This window comes from Littorina saxatilis, linkage group LG4, assembly GCF_037325665.1.
Source record: "Littorina saxatilis isolate snail1 linkage group LG4, US_GU_Lsax_2.0, whole genome shotgun sequence".
Lineage (NCBI taxonomy): Eukaryota > Metazoa > Mollusca > Gastropoda > Littorinimorpha > Littorinidae > Littorina > Littorina saxatilis.
The window spans coordinates 40,917,313-40,941,789 of NC_090248.1; the positions used below are offsets into that span (position 1 = coordinate 40,917,313).

Below are 24,477 nucleotides of genomic sequence, written 5' to 3' on the forward strand. Positions count from 1 at the left end.
GGGAAGTAATCAGTCTAAAAATAGACTTAGAAACAGTAAGTGAGAGTTACATTGAACCATGAGTGCTGAGGGCTCTGGGAGAATAAGTGTTGTATTGAACAAACGACTTTCATCCTCACTCTTATGATTCTTACACATTGAATAATTTACAAAAAGTTATAGCTACTGATGAAAGAAACAATGAAGTCACTTCAACACCACAAACACGATGAACACTAACAACAGCAGCAACAATGACAAAAACGAACACTTGAGTTTTGGTTCTTACTTACCACAGACGAAACAGGAATTGCGGAGGATTTCATCTTTCTGCTGTTTTTCACTTCTCAGGTCAGCAAAAGTGTCGATGATGACACCAAAAATGAGGTTGAGGACGATAATGATGACGATGAAGAAGAACAGGAGATCATATATCACTCGGGCAACATACAGTGGCTCCTGAAACACATTAATTATAGTTGAGAAGATATCTTTAAATGCTGAAGGCAAGATCTTCTAGTATAAAACCCTCCTCATCCTCCTAAAAAATACACACACAAAAACATCAACAACAACAAAACCAAGAACACCAACCAACCAACCAACTACTAACAAAACAATCATGTTTCACCTAACAGAAAAAACACACACAAACAAACACAAACAAAATTGCCAAATCTTCACACATACACACTTCCTTTACCTATAAACACTCTCCCTCCTACCGACCAAACAGTGGCGCTCATATCCATTCCTACCCCCCTCCCCCTCCCCCCACCCCAAACAAACACAGTGCCGCAACCACACACACCAACCCTCTACCCCACACACATACACACCCCCCAAACTGCAACAAATACCCAAACCACATCTTACATTGAGGCTGGGTTTTCTGAGGACGTCACCAATACCACCCCCGTTCCGCAGCCCCTGGTTGAGAGTAGTGATGATGCACATGATGAGGGAGTCACATGCTCGCTGATTGTCCTCATACTCTCCCTCCGGCTTCCCCGCCAGACTGCGGAAGTCTAGGATGTCTGTGGAAGAAAGAGAATCTTTACAATTGCACTGACTGTTCTTCTTGCCTCAGTCACTTGTAGCTATAGGGAGGACGTCAGCCGGCTTTGTTTATCTCACACAAACTTCATACTGACTATTCCCCTCCCCCCAAAGTCTGCTGATCGAACTTTGGACCAATATTCCCCCCTTGGATTCTAATTTGTGATGAGAAATGGTATTTTGACTATCAAATTAGCTTTAACGCAAAATGATTATTTTCTTATTCAAGGGACGTAACCGCTCAGTGCGTTTTTGAATATATCAAATTTGGGGTCAACTCGATCGAATTACATCACAAATCTACTTCAGTTGCAAGATCTTAGCATGCTTTTCTCCCTCAAGATAATTGTACTGCTTGAAATTGGCGGAGAAACATTCAGTCTGAAGTTAATTTTGGTTAACGCCTGGCTGACGTCCTCCCGATAGCTGCATGTGCCTTGACAGTCTTCATTCACTGAAACATACTTTTCTGATCTGCGGGTCGACTGTCTGATAGTTTTGACATGCAGGAAGTCTTCTGACAGAACACAGCCAGTAGACTTGGACCTATACATATTTTCAATCCAGGTACAGTGTCTTCTGAGCCTGGAAACTCCACTGCATGCATGCATCCTGAGACAGGCTGTGACAAGCATTGACTCATGACTACATGTAATGGTACAATACACATTTAAAACACTTTTAAGAACCCCTGATTTTAGAGTTTCCCTTTATAAGAACCTGCTTTCTTATATTTTGTGTTCTAATGAGGTGTTCCAGAGTAATAACGTTATGGAAGTCATGAGACAACAAGCCAAAGCTACGTCAGAAAGCGATTGAGTTGCATTCACTCATCGACTAACTTAACCAAAACAAGAGGCGAAGCCTTCACGTCTCACGTAAGAAATCGACAAACAGTAACACAAACTCAATCACTCCGTCACACATACACACACACAGTAAGCATGCCGTCGCGATATAACCTTGAACGGTTGAAAAGACGTTTAACACCAAATAAGGAAAGAAAGAAACAGTAAGCATAAGTGATACGGTGCAAGAGTGCGAGACACTAGATCTAGATCTGTCTGTCTGTAGGCTACTTTTTAGTACTTACGGGGACACGACTGCCAGATGGCCAGATCGACACTGCGCTTTTGACAGCGCTTCCTCGCGCAGACACTGGAAACATGCTGTGCAGATTAACCTGTAGGAAATCTCCTTTGATATTTTCTTTATCTATTTTTCTGGAGCTACGAAACCGAACAATGTGAAAGCATGTTCTCCGAATCGGCGAACTGCAGCTCGGTGATAACTGTATCTATACCACAATCCTTCACGCGATCTGACCTAACCTTGACCCCTGACCCCCAACACCCTCCACCACCCGTTTTCTTTGGATACACACTTTAACTACATACGTGCCGACGAAATGTTGATCATTGCTTCAATACTTTGAAGCTGTTGCTTGGATAATAACCAGGTAAAATTAGTATTTCGGTGTTCAGTCAAATGTTAAAGTTTCTATCACAGACATACACACACACATACATACGCACAGACAGACAAAAGTTAGCATCGCATAGGCTACACTTTTGTGAGCCAAAAATAAGACCCACACCTTTCAATGAATGTTGCTAATGTGAAATACTGTTGAACCTGCCCTGGCGACCAATTCTTGATAACGACCACTTGCCCATTAGGACCACCACATCCTGAACAAGTTGCATGGGTGGGACTAAAAAATGTCATGAATCTTGAAGAATTTTAAGGGGGGCCCCCAGACGCTGAAGGATTTGTATAATTAACAACCACAAAAACTTCACCACAGACATTACGAATCCGGATTTCCGGCATATACCGGAAGAATCCCACCCATGAAGTTGTTTTTTCTTCTACATAATTCACCTTTCCAGGGATGTCGTTGGGCGTCGGACATCGGACATATACGAATGAAAATCCCCAAATGTCCGATTCACATTGCCGCATGTCGGTCAGATGTCCTATCGTTTTAGCCTGAGCGTGGTCATTGTCCGATATGTACTCCATTCCTTCGGACAGCGCGATATTCGTTAATTTTCATTTCAAGATACAAATCTTCTAAAAGACCGAACGCTCTCGTGTTCAGCTGACACTGAAGTTGCCAGTGCCGCGTGCGGATCTTTTCTTTTGTCGGGAATTCCCGAACCGTTTGCGGTATGCGCCGTTTGGGTATAACCGTCTCGGTGCAGCGCACTGAATTAAGCAGCTGAAAAAAAAACTAAAGCGAGAGAAAGATCTTTTCAACAGCTGACAGCAAATGAAGCAAAAGACGCTTTCAACAGCTCCAATGATGCAGTTACCTGTTCTTTTTTTTACATTTAGTCAAGTTTTGACTAAATGTTTTAACGTAGAGGGGGGAATCGAGACGAGGGTCGTGGTGTATGTGTGTGTGTGTGTCTGTCTGTCTGTCTGTGTGTGTGTGTAGAGCAAAACTACTGGACCGATCTTTATGAAATTTGACATGAGAGTTCCTGGGTATGATATCCTCAGACATTTTTTTCATTTTTTTTATAAATGTCTTTGATGACGTCATATCCGGCTTTTCGTGAAAGTTGAGGCGGCACTGTCACGCTCTCATTTTTCAACCAAATTGGTTGAAATTTTGGTCAAGTAATCTTCAACGAAGCCCGGACTTCGGTATTGCATTTCAGCTTGGTGGCTTAAAAATTAATTAATGACTTTGGTCATTAAAAATCTGAAAATTGTAAAAAAATTATTTTTTTTATAAAACGATCCAAATTTACGTTCATCTTATTCTCCATCATTTTCTGATTCCAAAAACATATAAATATGTTATATTTGGATTAAAAACAAGCTCTGAAAATTAAAAATATAAAAATTATTATCAAAATTAAATTTTCCAAATCAATTTAAAAACACTTTCATCTTATTCCTTGTCGGTTCTTGATTCCAAAAACATATAGATATGTTTGGATTGAAAACACGCTCAGAAAGTTAAAACGAAGAGAGGTACAGAAAAGCGTGCTATCCTTCTGAGCGCAACTACTACCCCGCTCTTCTTGTCAATTTCACTGCCTTTGCCATGAGCGGTGGACTGACGATGCTAAGAGTATACGGTCTTGCTGCGTTGCATTGCGTTCAGTTTCATTCTGTGAGTTCGACAGCTACTTGACTAAATGTTGTATTTTCGCCTTACGCGACTTGTTTCATATATTCTGTCGACCTCTTGTCATGAATATCTTTTAGTCATGAAAATGCAACCCATTAATGATCATTTGTTTTCATTTTCTCAGTATTTCATTAGATCAAACCGATCATTTTGTTTTTCAACTTGTATCCAAATCATGCAGTTTGTAATCAAAGTAAGAGCTCTGAAGTTGTTCATGTTGGTTTCTTTTTTGTGGTTTCTTTGAAACTAAACAAATACAACATTATACGCACACTGTGTTGATGTATTTACTATATTATGTGTGTGTTCTACCGCGCGCGCGCATGGGTGTGTGTGGGCGCATGACTTTGGAACAATTCCATGGAATGTGTTATAAGCTGTCTGGCGCAAATTCATAATGTCCTATTACACTTTCTGAAAGCGGTCAAATGTCCTATTGATGCTGAAGAACTCAGGACATTTGTCCTATAGGTATGAATTTGTAGCAACATCCCTGCTTTCTATAATGACCACCTGTCCACTACGACCAATTTTGGTCCCTATGGTTGTCGTTAAAGACAGGTTTGACTGTATTACCTTGCAGCTGTCCCATGTAAGAATGATCTGCAGGCTCCGTGCAGTTCTTATCATCAGCTGCACACGATCCTTGGGCCTCTGTGGCGTTGGTCACATCTGCAACACACGGTTACGTCAGTAAATAATGTACAAGTTGATGCTTATAATAATGAAAAATAGCTGCCGACCATTATCAGCATTTCAACTCCAAGAAAGTGTGGTTTGTGCTGAGTGTAATCTAAATACCTAAAATACAAACATACAAAGGCACATGCATCATCCATCACATATTCTAGGGGGGCCCGGAAGCTCAGTTGGTAGAGCACTGGACTTGTGATCAGAAGGTCGCAGGTTCGAATTCGGGCCAGGCACGGGTCAACTTTATGTGCAGACCCAGTGACGGAAGCCATGTCCCACCTCCGTGTCACCACAATGGCACGTAAAAGACCATGGTCATTCTGCCATAAGTGCAGTTGGCTGAATACACCTAAACAGGCATACACCTGGATATCGCGACTACGTTGCTGCTAGCTTTCCACTGGGAGGAAGTGACCCGAATTTCCCAGCGATGGGACAATAAAGTAATGAAATTGAAAAAGAAAAAAAAAGCTATTAAACTTCAGATCCTAGCTGAGACTTCTTTCAGCAGTAACGCAAACTATTCTTCTTACCTCCGACTCCCAGCCGCTCATTCCTTACTTATCCCCCCCCCCCCCCCCCCCATACACACACCACTGATGACAGATGTAATCTGTGATCAATACATTTTCTAGATCTAAGCATCCACCAAACCCTGCCTTGACTCCACAGGATTAACCAGCAACAGAAAATTTCATGCACATGTTTATAATATTCTTCTTCGGCGTTCATTGACTGAAACTCACACAATTTTACACTCATGTGTGGGATTTTACATGTAAGATAATTTTTTGCCTGCTATTTAGGCAGCCATACGCCGATTTTGCCAAAACACGTACATGTTTATGTCTTTAGAAGCATTTAAATCTGGCCTCAAGACTTTTCTATTCCCTAAATAATCCTCAGACTACAGTGCCCCGCTACACCCCCCCCCCCCCCCACCCATCTCACTCGCAAGCCTAAATCAGATCAGTTGTAAATAGCCATGAACATAATTATTGTTTGAAATTTTCTTTTCTTTTTCATGCTTACTTTTGAGTGCCGTGTCTCTGTTTGTGTTGTTGCCTTGTCATCTTCATGCAATATATGCGTAAGTGTATATGAGTATGCTTGAGTTGTTAATGCGAAAGATTGTGTTTGAGTGCGCCTTGAGTCGCCTTGTGGTGAGATATGTGCGCCTTATAAATTCTCGTATTATCCCAGCGAAGCTGTAGGTATCCCGTGAACGCTATACTGTAATCGATTTGAGAAATGTGCATACCGAATAATACATGATAAAGAAGGATTCTTTGTGCCCGAAAATGGGCCACAGTTGGAGATGGAAGTTCACCAAAAATTGGGACCATACTAACAAAAATACGGTGGGTAAAATTGGCGCCCCCATTTTTTGAGCAAACGCCACCCAAGGCCGCTTTGGACGGGTAGAAATTCCGTAGTTTCCAAGTCTATGGATAAAGCTCGCGTAAGAAGAATACGTCACGGTCGAAAGTCTTTGACGTCAATTAATGCATCATGACGTCATGCCTCCCTGTAGTCTTTCTCTCTCGCGCGGTGTGTGTGTTTGTGTTCATTTTGTGCACATGTGTTAGTGTTACTGTTTGTGTGTGTGTGTGTGTGTGTGTGTGTGTGTGTGTGTGTGTGTGTGTGTGTGCGCGCACGCGTGCATGAGTCTGTACTCGTGTGTGTGTAAGTGTGTGTGTGGGCATAAGTGTATGTGTGTGCGTGTATGTGTGTTTGTTTGTAAAGGTGGGTATGTCCGTCTGTCCATATGTGCGTATAGGTGTGTGTTTTGTGTGTATGAAGTTTTTTGTGAGAGAGTGAGTGAGTACGTGTGAGTGAGTGTGTGTATGTGTGTGTGTGTGACTTGGGGTGTGTGTGTGTGTGTGTGTGTGTTTGAGAGATCGAGAGAGAGAGTTTGTGTGTGTGTGTGTGTGTGTGTGAATGTGTGTGTGCATGAGTTTGTGTGTATGTTTGTGTGTGTATGAGTGTGTATATGTGTTTGTTTGTAAAGGTGTGTGTGTCCGACTGTCTATGTGCGTATTTGTTTGTTTGTTTGCTTAACGCCAAGCCGACCACGAAGGGCCATATCAGGGCGGTGCTGCTTTGACATATAACGTGCGCCACACACAAGACAGAAGTCGCAGCACAGGCTTCATAAGTCTCACCCAGTCACATTATTCTGACACCGGAACAACCAGTCCTAGCACTAACCCCACAATGCCAGACGCCAGGCGGAGCAGCCACTAGATTGCCAATTTTAAAGTCTTAGGTATGACCCGGCCGGGGTTCGAACCCACGACCTCCCGATTACGGAGCGGCCGCCTTACCACTAGGCCAACCGTGCCGGCCTATGTGCGTATAAGTGTGTGTTTTGTGTGTATGAGTTTTGTGTGAGTCAATGTGTGTGTGTGTGTCTGTGTCTGTGGGTTTGTGCGTGCGTACATGCGTGCGTATGTGTGTGTGTGTGTGTGTGTGTGTGTGTGGGTGTGTGTTTGTATAAGAGAGAAAGAGAGAAAGAAAGAGAGAGAGAGAGAGACAGTGGATGGATGGGTGTGTGTTTGCGCGTGTGCGTATGTGTGTATGTGTGTTTGTTTGTAAAGGTGTGTATATGTCCGTCTGTCTATATGTGCGTATGGGGGTGTGTTTTGTGTGTGAGAGAATGAGTGAGTGCGTGTGTATGTGTGTACGTGTGTAACTTGGGGTATGTGTGTGTGTGTGTGTTCGTGTGTGTGTGTTTAGGAGACAGAGACAGAGACAGAGATAGAGAGAGAGAGGTTTGTCTTTCGCTGGGGTATGCAGTGCCTTGGCGTTGCACATCTACTTAATTTATTATTATTATTTATAAATAACTGCCACCTCAATCAATTACCTCCCCCCCCCCCCCCCCCCGCTACCTCCAACTCCTGACACCATTTTTTACCACCCGCCCTTGCCCCTCCCTACTTCAAACAGACTCTAAACAGACAACTCCTTACTGGTGGCGAGCTGCAGGACTTGAGGCGCTGGGTCCACCTCCATGATGAAGTCATCTTTGAAGAAGATGTAGCCGATAATGGAGAAAAGGTAGATGAGGATGACTGCCAGCACCGCCGTCAAGATGATGGAACGGCCGTTACGCGTCACCGATTTGATCACGTTCAGCAGCGTCTCCTCTCGATACACCACATCCAGCAGCTGTCAAGGTCAAGAACAAAACGGTAAAAATATTCAGATTTTAAACATAAAAAGAAAACACGTTCAAAGTAACTAATTGCTCAATACGTTGAATCAATATTAACTGTACAAATTCTGAAAAAAATGCAATGTTTCTTGTTCTTCTGCTTTTGTATTTAGCTGCAACTCCCACATGCACATGAGCTCATGTTTGTTCTTTTCCAAAGTTGGTTTTCACATGTATGACTGTTTCTTTCCTGCATTTTTAGGTCGTCATACTCTGTTTTCGGGGGGTTAAACAGATTTATAAAACATCAAGAAAAAACTAAATAAACGTTGAACTCCCCCGGAGACTCAGGGGTGGGACTCTCTTGTGATGAAAAAAGAGGAAATCCCTTTTTTCCAGGGGGATTCGAGGGCATGCTCCCCCGATTTTGTTTTAAATGATACATTCTCGTACGAAGAAGAAGAAGAAATGATACATTAAAATCTGTGCAATCTGAGACTATTAAAATTCAACTCGTTTGGATCAGGTAAACAAGACATTTTCCTCACTCCCCCCCCCCCCCCCAAAAAAAAAAAAAAACCCACCCCAACCAACAACAACACACTTTCACACAACAATGGTAACATTGTAATGGTGCATACTTACGTAATGAACCATGTTTCCATAATCCAATACTGGCAATAGTATGATTCAATGCATTGAAGCTCAAAATGACTATTAGTTATCAGGAGTTTTCAGTCAGCACAATTCAACTCTCAATTAAGCCTCCAGTGTTCTGTTCCATCTTCACTTCCTTCCATATCATTCAGTCAAAAAGTCATAGATACTGTGATGAAATGGGACGCGAAAAAATAGATTACTGCAGCGGAATTCGTAAGTTGTGTCCGCGGAAATCCGCAGATTCGCGGAAAAGTCCCACCCCTGAGAGTAGAAGAACTCATGGAAGAGAAGATAGCACTGACACACAACACAATCATTAACAAGAAGAAGAGCAACAAAAAAAAAATCAGAAAAAAAATCGAAATAAATGCTACTCACCAGCAGACTGTAGAAGAACTCATGGAAGAGGATGCCGCTGACACAGAGCACAAGGTACAACATGTGGTACATGAACTCAAAGTCTGTCAAAATGATGTGCATCGGCTTGGTGAAGGTTCCCCTGTTCCCCATCAGGCTTACTAGAAATATGCCTTTGTTTATCACCTATGAAAACAGATATCATACATGCAATAGTCTTACGTGGTGTAATATTGCTTGGCACTTTCAATTTAGTATGAGGATGGATGTGTTCATCCTAAACTGTGACTTAGGATTAGGGTTTGTTTAATGGGATAATAGGGTGCTTTGATCAGATAAAAGATAAGATTTTTTTTCACAGTGATTTTGGCCAGCTCATTCCACGAGGATTATACACTTAGGCATATGAGCATGTCCGTGCACATTCAAACTCTCTATCTACCTGTCTCACACACTCACGTGTGCGCTCGCTCACACGCACACACAAACAAACGCATGCACGCATGCACACACAATGTGACACACACACTGTGACTCACACACACACGACTGACCATTTTCTGTTATTCCTGCAGAAGTATCACTTACATTATACACTTCCATAATTCTTTTAAGCTAGAACTAATGTGGTGACATCATGACACCACTGCAAATACAACAGAAGCTGTTTAGTCACTGATATGGCAAAATTACTAGAACAAGGAAACACCAAAAATGAGTGATTGAAAGATTTTGAGTTGTAAGACAAAACAAAAAACTCGGTAGTATGTCAACCTTATGGTCTTTGTACTGGGAAGACGTAAAAATAAAATCGAAACAACAGTGATGGCGCTAGTATTTTTTCAAACTGGTACACACACTTTTATGATGAAAACTATCCAGAAAAAAAGGTAGGCTGGTCATTGGAACCAGTAAGAGTCCAACTCAGAGTACTGGTTTTTGGCTCACGAAGTGTAGCCTATGCGATCGTAACTTTGTCTGTCTGTGCGTTTGTGCGTTTGTGCGTGTGCGTGTGTGTGTGTGTTTGTGCGTGTGTATGTCTGTGGTAGAAACTTTAACATTTCCGAGTCTATGTGTGAGTGGTTATCCAAGACTATGGATAAAGCTCGCATAAGATTACGTCACGGTCAAAAGTGTTTGACGTCAATTAATGCATCATGACGGCATGCCTCCCTGTAGTCTTTCTCTCTCGCGTGGTGTGTGTGGTCTCGGTCATTGTTATTTTGAGCGGGCCGAGACTATTTGGCAGTCGTGTCCCTGTAAGTAGGCTACATGCAGACAGACAGATCTAGATCTAGTGTCTCTCTTTCTTGCACAGTGTCACCTAAGCTTACTGTGTGTGTGGGTGTGTATGTGTGACGGAGTGATTGAGTTTGTGTTACTGTTTGTCTATTTCTTACGTGAGCCTTGAAGGCTTCGCCTCTTGTGATATATTACCAGCGAAAAAACCCCGGTAGTTCTAAAAATCAACCGGTAGGTCATACCGGCAGCCAATTTTTTGTCCAGTATTTTCTCATTTCAACCGGTAAAATACCGTTAATTACCGGTTAACGCCAATATTGAACAATCGAGAAATACATTGAAACAATTAACCCTTACACTGGTGCAATTCTGTAACACATGTTACATAGCCACTGGTGAATTAACAGAGAGAACAATAAAGAAAATCGGTCATATAGGTTTTCGCATCCATGGGAGGTAATCGGAACCGACCAAACAGACTGAGCCAGTAGCGCGACATATGTTGTGACAACCAGGTGACAGTATACGTAAAGTAGCGCGACATATGTCGCAACAACCAGCCTAAGGGTTAAAATTCCCATTTCTTCTGATTGCCTTACATTCAAGGCCCCTAGGAGCCACAGTGTTGGTTCCAGCCCAACAGAGAAGATGAAGCGCACTATGGTGGCCAGGATGAGAGTTCGAATCCCAGCTGGTCGAGGCACAGTGATGACGAAGCCCATGGATACCAACATGACGGTCCACACAAGGCCCGAGAGGCGAGGGTCTAAATCTGTGTCAACAATAATTTCAGATATAGTAGAACCCCGCCTTTGATACAGAATACAGAATCCTTTATTGCCCAAGGTTGTGAATTTGTCTTGACACTGCGGTTAAGAAAACATTCACTTCAGCCAGGCATTACCCACCGCACAAAGACCCTTTTTAGACCCGTAATTTAATGATATATGATACTGATACAATTGCACAGCCTGGCAGTGACCTTACAATCAATGTTCTACTCTTGGAAGGACGCTGCCAGGTGCTGCCACTATGCTACATGTTCATGATATCGGATACCGATACATGCACAGCCTGGCAGTGACCTTACAATCAATGTTCTACTCTTGGAAGGACGCTGCCAGGTGCTGCCACTATGCTACATGTTCATGATATCGGATACCGATACATGCACAGCCTGGCAGTGACCTTACAATCAATGTTCTACTCTTGGAAGGACGCTGCCAGGTGCTGCCACTATGCTACATGTTCATGATATCGGATACCGATACATGCACAGCCTGGCGGTGACCTTATGATCAATGTTGAAGTCACCGAGACAAACTTCATTCTCGAAATTCTTTGTCACTTCCTCGGGAGACATGAAGAATATTAGTGACATCATTTTTACATGACGCCATTTTTTAATACAGTGGTACCTGTGATAAAAGTACAGCCTTATTATTTATCAGCCCAAAGTGTCCACGCATAGAAGATGGCCTGTCAATATGAGAGGTATGTTTTGGTCAAGAAAAGGACAAAGGGACAACAAGCGTCCTCTCATCAGAGGGGCCTCCCATCTCAGGTAAAGGGACAACACGCGTCCTCTCATCAGAGGGGCCTCCCATCTCAGGTAAAGGGACAACACGCGTCCTCTCATCAGAGGGGCTTCCCATCTCAGGTAAAGGGACAACAAGCGTCCTCTCATCAGAGGGGCTTCCCATCTCAGGTAAAGGGACAACAAGCGTCCTCTCATCAGAGGGGCCTCCCATCTCAGGTACAGGGACACTCCCCCTTAAAGAGCCCCCAATTTATAACTTCCTCAATTTTAAGACCTTGATTTGTCAGATTTTCTGCTCATAATCCTCCGTAAATTTACCTCCATCTTAAGAACTATATCTTTCATTGTAAAGCGCTTAGAGAACGTCAAGCGCTCTATAAATCTCCCATATTATTATTATTATCTTCCTTTTTAAAACCTGATTTTCTCAGATTTGTGGAGGTCTTAAAAGGGGGGTACCACTGTACATGCGTTGTCTTTATGCGATTTTTTCTTTGGTGAGTACACATTTATTTGATATCTTATTCTATTTATTTGATATCTTATTCTATTTATTCTCACCTGTAGTCTCTTGTTCCAAATCTGTGTACAAAAATCAAAGCAGACCATTCAATGTCTTGTCCTCCTTTTTATGAAAATTGTGTATGAAATTTGCGTGAAATGCAAGGCAGTTTAAAACACGTTGTTTGCTCACAAAAAAGGAAGTAAACAAATGTGCGGGGAGTGTGCGGAGAATTGGCTGGGGAAGAGAAAATAAAGAATTGAGAGAGAGAGAGAGAGAGAGAGAGAGAGAGAGAGAGAGAGAGAGAGAGAGAGAGAGAGAGAGAGAGAGAGAGAGAGAGAGAGAGAGAGAGAGAGAGAGAGAGAGAGAGAGAGAGAGAGAGAGAGAGAGAGAGAGAGAGAGAGAGAGAGAGAGAGAGAGAGAGAGAAAGAGAGAGAGAGAGAGCGAGAGAGAGCAACTGTGTTTGTGTTATTGTGCATAAATAGGGAATTGTTATTCATAACTAACATTGTATAACTAATGGAGAGCACTTTCTGTGGTTTGCGCTATATAAACTTTCATTATCGAAAGAAGTTTGACAGACAAGACATCAAAAGAGAAGAAAGGCTGAAGGACGATCGACAGCCTCCTACAAACTTACCCTGCTCTTCTTCTGTCTTTTTGAAGGGATAGAACAAGGCGACCATCATGTTGATAATGACAGCAAAGTTGAAGTTAATACTTCCCCACAGGGTCATGTGACTGCTGAACCAGAATAGCAAGGGATTGGCTGAAACAGACAAGGCAAATCAGATGAAACAATAAGAAATGAAAAACTACCATTATCTAACAAAATCTGTTGGCCATCTTTGTGTGGGATCCAGACCATCCCTCGGGCTGGTTAAGCAAATAAGTAAGACATGGCGCTGTATGAGCAGGTAGAGCAAAAGACTCAATCAGACTGATAGGCTGAGTACTCAATTTGAAGTTCCGCAAGTTAGCCGAACAAGAAGGAGCTTGTTGATCAGCTTGAGCAAGCCACGGCTTAGCAGACTCAGGTGCGTCACCGTGTTGTGACAACAAAGGCACAGTAGAGCTCTGAGTATTCAACTGCTGGCGAGACGACAGAACTTTCGCCATCACGAAGGCCACAGAAGGTGATTCCCGAAACCGGAAAGAACATCTTGCTTCCTTGGAACTCCAGAAGGCGATGGCACAACCTGAGCCTTAGACTCAACCACCCCTTCCTCAAAGTACTTGAAAGCCGTTTCCGCTGCTAATGCAACAGCGTTTGACAGCTTCTGTGGCAATCTGAATTCAGTGCATTCCCCCATAGCGGAAGCACCATCATCAGTACACCCATCATGCACAGCCGTGCAATCCGGAAGCTGACCCCCACATTGACCATCATAGTTCAACGGGGAGACAGCTTTACTGCCCTCTTCCTGCCCCCAGGGCGGAAGCGGAAGCTGCACACCCTGGCCAAAATCTTCTGATAAGGCGGGGTGCACCAAGACTTCCGTTCGCTTTTCAGGGTCCTTACCCTGAACTGACCGACCGCCTGTGCGGAAATGGCCAGCCCAGAGATCAGAACTTTCGCCCCCACGACTTACGAAAGGGGCTACTTCCTCCTGAGAACGCGCCACGCTTTTGCCGGAGAACCCGGTTACATGCGTGGCTGACATACCTTTACAATGAAGAGGAACGCCGGAAGACGGACCACTCAATGAAAGGAAGTGACGGTCATCAGCATCCTGTGAAGCATGAACATCCGCGTGCGTGACCGTGGCGGAAGGGGAAGGGTGAATCTTGGCCAGCGAGGCGATGTCCGACACCCCGGAAGGAAGAGCCCGAAGTTCCGCTCTCGTGGAAGAAATCTCCGCAGCCAAAGATGAAACCTGCGAACTGAGCGAAAGTAGCAAAGCAGCTACGTCCGCAGAAGCCAAACCAGAACCCGCGGAAGAGGAAGTCCCTTAAACAGACTTATCTTCAAGAACGACCTTGGCCAAGGACCTAACAGGCAAAATGGAGGTAGACGGTAAATCGACTAAAACATCAATACATTTTTTGGATGTCGGTTCTAAAACAGAAACAACAGCCTGGCCGGTTTGTTTAGCTTTCCTAGGCATTTTCTTAGCCGGAGAGGACTCAGCAGCCACCTGTTTGGGAGTATGCCTCTTCCTGGCATTATCAGCCATGACAAAAAAGACTCACGAACAATTTTCAGAAAATTTCACAAGTCCAAAATGTGGCCAAAATGTAGCCAAAATCATGAACAAGAAGAGCAAACGCTCGATCGAGTCACTTTCGCAGTTCTGAATATTATACGAGGCATCAGATGGACAGGAAGAAATTGCTATTCACAACACAATGAGTCACGTTCACATAAAATTTGAGCCCGGTCACTTTTATAGTTTCCGAGAAAAGCCCAACGTTAAGTTGTGTGTTGCCGAACAGAAAAGGCTAGTTATCTCCCTTGTTTTTCTGATAACGTTCGTAAAAGGCTACAGATGTAAATACTTTGATGTAAAGAATAATCCTACAAAGTTTCAATCACATCCGATGAACTTTGTCAAAGATATAAAATGTCTAATTTTTCCTTTGACGCTGACCTGTGACCTTGAAAAAGGTCAAAGGTCAACGAAACCATCGTTAAAGTGTAGAGGTCATTGGAGGTCACGACTAAACAAAATATGAGCCCGATCGCTTTGATAGTTTCCGAGAAAAGTCCAACGTTAAGGTGGTGTCTACGGACAGCCGGACGGACGGCCGGCCGGACAGACTAACACTGACCGATTACATAGAGTCACATTTTCTCAAGTGACTCAAAAAACAAGGAAAGATCTCACCCCAACGTAGTATTGAAGTCAAGACGAAGAGTAGAAGACCAAGAGGAAAGTCACAAAGTCAAAAGACTCAGTGACAACGGCTGTAAAACAGCCAGAACGTACAAAATAGCGACAAACTTGACTGAGCGCTGAGGTAGGAATGAAAACATGGCATCACATGCGCACGCATACGGAAGACAGACTCAGTATCGGTCTGGACTTGATACCAGTATGGGTATTGGTCCCTCTTTTTTAGAGTTGTCTCCCTTGTTACCAAGGGGACGCGTACAGCGTTACCAGCACTGAACTAGGGTTAATTGCTATATGTGAGTTGGGTAAGATATGTAATTTAAATAGGTTTACCAATACATTTAAAGCACAATATGCTTCTTTCAGTTTTTACTGACAAAAACTGTAATCATGTGTCAAAATACTGGATCAGCTTTGGGATGCACTTGTGAAGAAAAGTAGTCTAGGAATTTTTTTGACAATCATGCGTACAAAATCGTATGGGTTCTCAGGTCTGACTAATCCATCAGCATTATTCCATAATCCATATCAGTACAGCACATGCATGCATTGACACACACACACACGCGCATGCACGCACGTGCGTGCGTGCCACACGCACGCACGCACGCACACACACACACACACACACACACATTCATTCTCTCCTCACCTCGTAATTTCTTCTGCCACTTCATCTCAGCAAACATGTCTTCGTGACGGTTGAAGAAATCAGCCACCTTGGAACCCTGTTCATCTCTCTCTGCTGTTTTCAGCACCATATTTTTCGTCTCTTCCGTCAGAAACTCGCAGATCTCAGGTATAGGGAACACAATGCGCTCCATTGTACGATCCAGCCGCACAATCTGAAGAAAAAAAATGCAGAGGGCTGTTATTGAAAGACAAGACAAATCACAAAATTTTCCACAGTTTCACCATCTTGTTCTAAACAATTCTAAATGCTCCCTCTCTCTGCATATAGCTCTACAACAACACACGCGTGGGATTGCGCAGAATTTTTCAACACCACAATTATGACGTTCACATCATTGTCGGAAAATAGCGTCAAGCTGTTTCAAAATAGCGCAGGATATATTAACATCATGCTATACAGTCTTTGATTATGTCAACCGTTTAACCCTTCTTGTCTCATTCTACCCAGAAAGCAGTACTTTAAGTCCTGACTGCAGTTTAGTGGTCCATTTCAACATAGGAAATGGCTGAACCCAGTTCTTCAGATTTTGCACACAAAATGAAACTTGGCAGCAAAGAATAACACAAAGAAGAGACACTGTATAAGAGACCAGAACTCACAGAAGCGCATTCCATGTACCTTGAACAATCACAGCTAAGTTTAGAAGAAGGGGAGAGAGAAAAAAGTAGCACTTGTCATCATGGAACACACACACACACGCATGCACACACGCACGCACACACACACGCATGCACACACACACGCATGCTCACACGCACGCATGCCCACAAACACACAGAAAAGCCAGACAGACAATCCTTCAGCGCTTTACCTCAATCTGCGCCGTGTGTCGAGTGTAGAATTCTAGCGCTTGGTCCCCATACAGATCTGTACCGCTGGGTTTCAAAAGTTCTGCGAGGATCTTGTTGTGTTGGGATAACTGTCAAACATACACACAAAATTCATCAGTCAAAATGAGTGATTTTGCAGGAAAAAAACAACCTTCAACGAATTTAGGTTCAAATACTGTTCCACTCTTGTTGGTAATATGCTATAGACAATTTCTCGGACACGCATATCAAATTACATGTAATACATGTAAGTGATTCATCACCATTCAACACAGGTGACTTTGTTAAAAGGAATCCTATTATTCTTGGTTTAAACTGGTTCTTGTTGACAGTATGCTGTGCAAATTATGTCCCACACACAAATATGGAATTCATGTCATCATTACAAATACACACACACAGACATTATTTCTTTCTTTATTTCTGATGGGAGAGAGAGAGAGAGAGAGAGAGAGAGAGAGAGAGAGAGAGAGAGAGAGAGAGAGAGAGAGAGAGAGAGAGAGAGAGAGAGAGAGAGAGAGAGATAAAGAAAGAGAGAGGGAGAAAGAGAGAGGGAGAAAGAGAGAGAGAGAGAGAGAGAGAGAGAGAGAGAGAGAGATCGAGAGATCGAGAGATCGAGAGAGTGAGACAGAGAGAGCAAAAGATGGATTATCTAATGTGGGCAATATATTGGGCACTCAACTGGGATTCATTACGTTAAAGGAGAGTAACTTACCAGTCTGTATAAAGCCTATAAGTAAAATATAATCATGAGTAATAATAATAATAAGGGTATTTATATGGCGCCAAATCCTAATATAGTTCTTAGCGTCTTCCAAAACAAAAAATCAACAAATCAGTAAGCAAATACAAATAAATAAAAAAATTAAAAAATTAAAAAAATTAAAAAATCAAATAATCAACGTTGAAGAATCCCCAGACTCACCTGATGTGCGAGAATAAAGATATTGTGTCCCACGGCCTTGGGTGACGCCTCCCTTTCCTCCTCCTCGTCCTCATCATCCTCCACCGTATCCTCCGAGTGGAACGCCTGTTTGGCCACGTCCACCTGTTTCAAACCACAAAACCCAACATAAATATTTGAATCATGTAAAACAAGCAGATTATTGACCAGTGAATCAAGGTGAGATGCTGTTTTACAGTGTATCTGAAACGTGTCAATTAAATAGACGAAGTCAGAAAATATTCACCTCTGTAGGGTTCGCATCGGTTGTGAAAGAGTGAATGCCCTTGCTTTTTACTCAGACAAACATTGGAGGGGCCAATCACTAGGGAGGCGTGTATCCGAAACACGTGGACTGAGGAGCAAGTGTGAAATTATTTGTCAGAGAAAAAGCAAGGGCATTCACTTTTTCACAACCCATACAAACCCGACGGAGTTATCTCTGAAAATCGTCTATTTGTCACCTGTGTGCAAAAAAACAAAAAAGGGGAGAGAGAGAATGATACTGTGAGAGCACAGTGCTGTCATTTGCATTTCTATGGCGAAACACATTCTCTTTAAAACTCTCAATAAGATGCCTTTCATTCTTTGTGCTTTTAAATCTCTTGAAACTAGAGTAAAGTTCATAATTAAATATTTCTATGTTTATTCAATGGTGCAGAGAGGAGAAATAACATTTTGAAAAATAGTAACAATTAAGAAAATAACCGAAGTCAATAGGAAAAAAACAATATCTGCTCATGGGTGCTAAGACTTGATGTCACAGTTAATTTGTTCAGAGAAAACATTTTGTTTGATGTAAGAATGTTGACAAAAGACACATGATAAGTGATAATTTTGCCACTGCCCCCCCTCTCCCTTCAAACATTATACCCACACAAACACCCCTATAATAAGGCTCCAGGCCCTCATTTAAAGTGACTAAACCAAAACCTGTGCGAAAACCAGGGCTGATTTATATGTGTGATATTTGAACAATGTGAAACTGCCTTTAACACGTTTTTCTTTTTACTGTACATGTACCAGCGAAACATACAGATGGATAGACAATGACGTCAATGTAACAATATGTGATTTACACATAACTAGTGTGGACAGGAATAAAACTTGTTTCTTGTGTGTAGTGCACTTCACAAACGATAGACTAGTGTAACATTTATTGAGATTCCTATTCATTATCAGTGTGCATGTGCACGTACACATACATGAGAGAGAGAGAGAGAGAGAGAGAGAGAGAGAGAGAGAGAGAGAGAGAGAGAGAGAGAGAGAGAGAGAGAGAGAGAGAGAGAGAGAGAGAGAGAGAGAGAGAGAGAGAGAGAGAGAGAGAGAGAGAGAGAGAGAGAGAGAGAGAGAGAGAGAGAGAGAGCATTAGATTTCAAAGTGATATAAACTGCAAGTGAAAGCTCTCAAATAATAAAACTGATAGACAGCGCAGAGAGCTTTAAGGAAACCTGATAAACAAAAAGAGAATGAATAAATACAATAAAAACTCATCATACATGTTCTTTTTTTCTCTCCAAAAAGTAAGCCACAATTAGACATGAAATCTTGAGAACACAAAAGTAAACCACAAAATTTCACCACAGTGTTCACTCAGCAATTCATGCAACCTTACATGGAGACATATTTACAGAAAAAAATGAAATGAAAATAAAAATTCTTCTTCAAGGATTTGGACACCAGAAAATCATAATTGAAATCACAGACTGAAAAAATACACCCTCACGAGCTACCCTCATATCTTACCATCCAAACAGTGAAACAAAACTATTTAAAAATCGCTAAAATCTGGATTTTGAAACTAAAAAAATAAGTCACTATCAAAGAAAAGATAGGCTGAACAAATATGTCTTCAACTTGGCACATAACTAAAGTTCCTGGCCTAACTCTCATGGCCTAACTCTCATGGCCTAACTCTCCCACAAGCATGCATTTGGTATTTCTAGTTACACTTACATGTTACTCACCCCCCAACCACCCCCTACAAAATTTTTTTTTTATTTTTTATTTTTTTTAAAGTGCACAGAATTGTCTAATTGTTTTCGAAATGACAATAACCTTTTCCTTCTGAACCAACGTGATGAATCGAAACATAAAATCGGGGAACAACAATGACAAATACTCCACGCTGATTTTATGAAACAAACGACCTTTTCTTTCTCAATTGCACGGGCATACTGTGAGGTTCATCAAAAGAAATTTGGGCTGATGTGGGCAGTATTACTGGAAGTTGATATTCTATTACACATGAAGGGTAGGATTACGCATGTAAGGACTAATTAAGGGATTGTATTACAAAGGAAAATTCAGTCTTTTCAGTTAAAATAAAGGGCCACAGGACAGCATTGAAACATTAATCAAATGGGCCAGAAATGCACATGAATACAGTATTCAGAGTTAAAATAAAGGGCCACAGGAAAGCATTGAAACTTCAAATGAGCCAAATTTGATACCTGTTACCTGGCAAACAGCGTTTATGGGAGTAATTGCTATTGCTAACTTGTTTTTTCTGTCCCCAGAACTTCTTCTTCTTCTGCGTTCGTGGGCTGAAACTCCCTCGTACACTCGTGTTTTTGCACGAGTGGAATTTTACGTGTATGACCGTTTTTACCCCGCCATTTAGGCAGCCATACGCCGCTTTCGGAGGAAGCATGCTGGGTATTTTCGTGTTTCTATAACCCACCGAACTCTGACATGGATTACAGGATCTTTTCCGTGCGCACTTGGTCTTGTGCTTGCGTGTACACACGAAGGGGGTTAAGTCACTAGCAGGTCTGCACATAAGTTGACCTGGGAGATCGGAAAAATCTCCACTCTTAACCCACCAGGCGGCAGCGACCGGGATTCGAACTCACGACCTCCCGATTAGGAGGCCGACGTCTTACCACCGCGCCCGTCTGTCCCCAGAACTATAGTGTCTATTTAATTGGGCCATGACATGCTTATATGCTGGGATGCTTGGAGTAAATCATGTCCTAGGAGTGTTTTGTTATTTTTTTTAATTTTTGCTTAACGCCCAGCGGACCATGAAGGGCCATATCAAGGCGGTGCTCCTTTGACATATAACGTGCGCCACACACAAGACAGAAGTCGCAGCACAGGCTTCATGTCTCACCCAGTCACATTATTCTGACACCGGACCAACCAGTCCTAGCACTAACCCCATAATGCCAGACGCCAGGCGGAGCAGCCACTAGATTGCCAATTTTAAAGTCTTAGGTAAACTTGCACAGTCCTTATTTTCCACAAAAACATTTTAGCTCATCCATCTCATATCTGGCCATGCGCAGGCTTTTACATGGGATGTGACCTTCCTTTTTCACCCTGTGTCTCATGTGTCTGAAAACACCTCCGCGCGGAGGAGTTTTGCAGCCAGCGCAGTGAAGATAAAGAGGGCTCGCGCGGCAGCAAGCAGGATTGTCTCTAGACTATTTTGTTGGAAACCAAAATTCAACATCTTGACTGCTTCCTGTGTAGAGTGAGATTTTTTTTATGAATTAATTTTACAGTTTTCCACTCATTAGCTTCAGTCAAAAATTGAATTAGTCAAAAATTCCCACCCTAGACAGGATTCTGCTGGGCAGTTGAGTTTTAGTTCATGTTCGAGTGCAGGGATGGTCTTATCATATATGTTTCTTCTTCTTCTTGTCGTTCGCTGTTATCATATATGTTTCTTCTTGTTGTGCCCCAAAAGACATTCTTGTGCTGTGCTCTGTGAGAGGGATTTTCTTTGTGCTTAATATTATTTTGTTTGGACCTAGCTATTGATGTGTACATTGTTCTTAAACAGTTGTTTGTTGTATGTTCACCAGGGTTTGCTAGTGTGTCCGTCTGAAGATGTTAGTTTTTTTGTTAGTCCTGTGGTGACAACTCTTCGACAAGCGCTTAGAACTGTACCCACGGAATACGCGCTATATAAGCTTCATATTGATTGATTGATTCTTCTTCTTGTCGTTCGCTGTTATCATATATGTTTAAAGGCTAGACAGATTTGAGATGGCAAGTTGAATCGTTTACACAGAAAATACTGTGCCTTTAAAGCAACTAGAAAGGAAAATGAAGAAGATAGGGTGAAATCATAATGGCAAGGATAATTTAATTCAACTGGAAACACCTGTTTTCATGACTGCAGACAGAATCACCCCAAATCCCATCAGAGTAATTAAAAGATGAATCAGGCCAACGAGAAAAATCCACAACAACATTAAAAGCAAGGAAGCACGCCATAGAACACCACAAGACCGATCGACAACACGACCAATGATGCATGTCTTTAACAACCTCCAGTGAAACAATATCTCCCTCCATCACCGCCTGTTTGAAAATCTGCCGCATGGCTTCCACCTGAAATTTGAGTGTACCACATTGGAGTTTTCAACCAAACTAATGCTAGTATTTTTTCTTTTCTTTTTTCACTTCAGTATTCCTTTATTATGATTGTCAAAGCCCTTGTTTATGAACCAATAAACAGTAAAAAAAAAAAAAAAGAAAAAAAAAAAAGAAAAGCGCAGCAATTGTTTGCTGTACTGAATACATAATCTCACCTTGAAATGATGCAATGGGAAAAAGTCAAAATTGTTCAAATGATGACACATGTAATAACACCCTCAGTGGTAGCATATGGTCAATTAGGAACGCATGGGTTTCATATCATACACTTAAACCTTTTGCAAAAGTTCAGTTGTTGTTTTTTCATATAAAGCATCGTTCCTAAGCAAACATGCTAACATAATACTAAACAGTAAAGAAGAAACACCTGCAGTTCAGAATTTGCAGCCTGGATCCTTGCAAGCAAGCCTTAAAATTTACAACAGTGCTGAGGTGCCACCCAACTGAGTGGGAACAAACCGCGAGGTCTGATTGGTTGAAATCACAACAAATTTCAGTTTCAACCAATCCGATCCCGCCGATGTGTATCACCCATTTGGGTGGCACCCAGTTTCGCTTCATGCATCTCAGCCCTGGGCTCAGAGGAAAATCACACTATTTGCATTAAATTCTTTGCCGTTAAACATTTGGTGGGTACCCTGGAAAAACAACAACCGTCATTTGTGCACTCAAGAAAAATGTCAACAATGCGATTGTTAAACTGACAACGTACCAGTTGCTTTGGGTTCATGTTGTTGAGGATGCGTTCAGCGTTCTCGCTGTCGTGTCTACTCTCCATGATGGCAAGCAGCAACTTGGACGCATTGTTCTGAAAATACACAACATGAACTTTTAATTCTGTATTTCCTTAAACTATCAAACACATACATTTTTTTCAGTGACGCCTCAAGTAAACCGATTTCAGTTTATTTCTTTTGGTCAAAATTTCAGGTCGACGGAATCTTCATCACCATTTTTTTCAAATGATGGATGTAAAATGCGTTTGCACGCGTGTTCCATAACGTTAGTATTCCTGTTTTTGTGAAAGATGCCATTGTTCTGTAAACTTCATGTGAGGTGGAGTGGGGCTTTAAAAAGGAAGAAGTTTAAAATGTAGGGTCCCGCTTTATTCATATATCTTTTTCAGAGCAGCCTGACAATTTACTTTTCTTAATTTGTACAGTTTAAATCGGTCATCGCTGACAAGAGAATAACAGCCAAGATGTTGTTTTCTACGTACCTTCAACTCGAGGACAAGATCCATGCGATGACGCCCCAGAGGGTTGATGTCATTGAGGAGAAGGGCGATGATGATGTCGATGCCATTGCTCTCATGCATGGCGATGGCGTTCTGCAAAGATAAGAAAACTGATTTTTAACATATATATTATATTGTCATATTACAAATTCTACACGTTTCTGTCATTCAATAGACTGAAAGTTCCTCTCTGAAAAGTGAGACAAACTTCGGAAATCACTCTGTCCAGTTTGTATTGGTTGTGAAAGAGTGAATACTCTAGCTTTTAGTAGGTCAAACTGATGTTATAGACCTGCAGTCACTAGCGAAGGGTGTGTCTGCATGAAACACCTGGACAAGGAGCACATGTGGAAGGCTTGCCTCACTGAAAGCTTCTTCTTCTTCTGCGTTCGCGGGCTGAAACTCCCATGTACACTCGTGTTTTTTGCACGAGTGGAATTTTACGTGTATGACCGTTTTTTACCCCGCCATTTAGGCAGCCATACGCCGTTTTCGGAGGAAGCATGCTGGGTATTTTCGTGTTTCTATAACCCACCGAACTCTGACATGGATTACAGGATCTTTTTCGTGCGCACTTGGTCTTGTGCTTGCGTGTACACACGGAGGTGTTCGGATACTGAGGAGAGTCTGCACACAAAAGTTAACTCTGAGAAATAAATCTCTCGCCGAACGTGGGGACGAACTCACGCTGACAGCGGCCAACTGGATACAAATCCAGCGCGCTACCGACTGAGCTACATCCCCGCCCAAAACTGAATTTTATAATGCAGTATTAATATGATGTGTTGTGTGTATTTTGTTTTGTAACTTGTGAAAGTGAAAACTGAACTTGAAAGTGACAAAAAAGCAATAATCGTGTGGTCTTCATAAACCCAGAAACTCTCCATGAGAAAATATCGGCCTTCCTTAGCTTAACAGTGAAAGCAAGAAACCATTCACTCTTTCACAACCCAATTACAAAACCCAACAAAATTTACGGAATTCGGCTATTCTGCACACATGCCTACCTGGTTCTCTTTACAAGTCCCCCTGACAGTAAAAAAAATAAAAAATCTACAAGTTACTGAAATGTCATACATGCTTACCTGGTTCTCATGACAAGGCCCCACACAGTAAAAATTAAAATAAAAATAAAAAATTAAATAAAAACATTAACAATCTGCACCAGTTGATTACAGTAGAACTCCCCCTTAGCGACCCCCCTGTT

General features: G+C 42.1%; 1 protein-coding gene across 4 annotated transcripts in view; it reads right to left on the reverse strand.

Annotated features, from left to right (window-relative positions):
- The window catches only part of LOC138964732 (inositol 1,4,5-trisphosphate-gated calcium channel ITPR1-like), a 194,835-nt gene that overhangs the window by 3,749 nt on the left and 166,609 nt on the right, over nucleotides 1-24,477 (reverse strand). For all 4 annotated transcript variants that reach the window (XM_070336765.1, XM_070336763.1, XM_070336764.1 and 1 more), the window contains 13 exons: nucleotides 23,253-23,363; nucleotides 22,746-22,841; nucleotides 17,627-17,749; nucleotides 16,683-16,790; nucleotides 15,830-16,022; nucleotides 12,981-13,109; nucleotides 12,400-12,420; nucleotides 10,898-11,070; nucleotides 9,078-9,242; nucleotides 7,855-8,053; nucleotides 4,763-4,858; nucleotides 856-1,016; nucleotides 273-438 (listed from right to left, as the gene is read on the reverse strand). In XM_070336765.1, coding sequence (XP_070192866.1) covers nucleotides 273-438; nucleotides 856-1,016; nucleotides 4,763-4,858; nucleotides 7,855-8,053; nucleotides 9,078-9,242; nucleotides 10,898-11,070; nucleotides 12,400-12,420; nucleotides 12,981-13,109; nucleotides 15,830-16,022; nucleotides 16,683-16,790; nucleotides 17,627-17,749; nucleotides 22,746-22,841; nucleotides 23,253-23,363 — 1,741 coding nt within the window. The remainder of the gene's footprint in view (nucleotides 1-272; nucleotides 439-855; nucleotides 1,017-4,762; nucleotides 4,859-7,854; nucleotides 8,054-9,077; nucleotides 9,243-10,897; nucleotides 11,071-12,399; nucleotides 12,421-12,980; nucleotides 13,110-15,829; nucleotides 16,023-16,682; nucleotides 16,791-17,626; nucleotides 17,750-22,745; nucleotides 22,842-23,252; nucleotides 23,364-24,477) is intronic.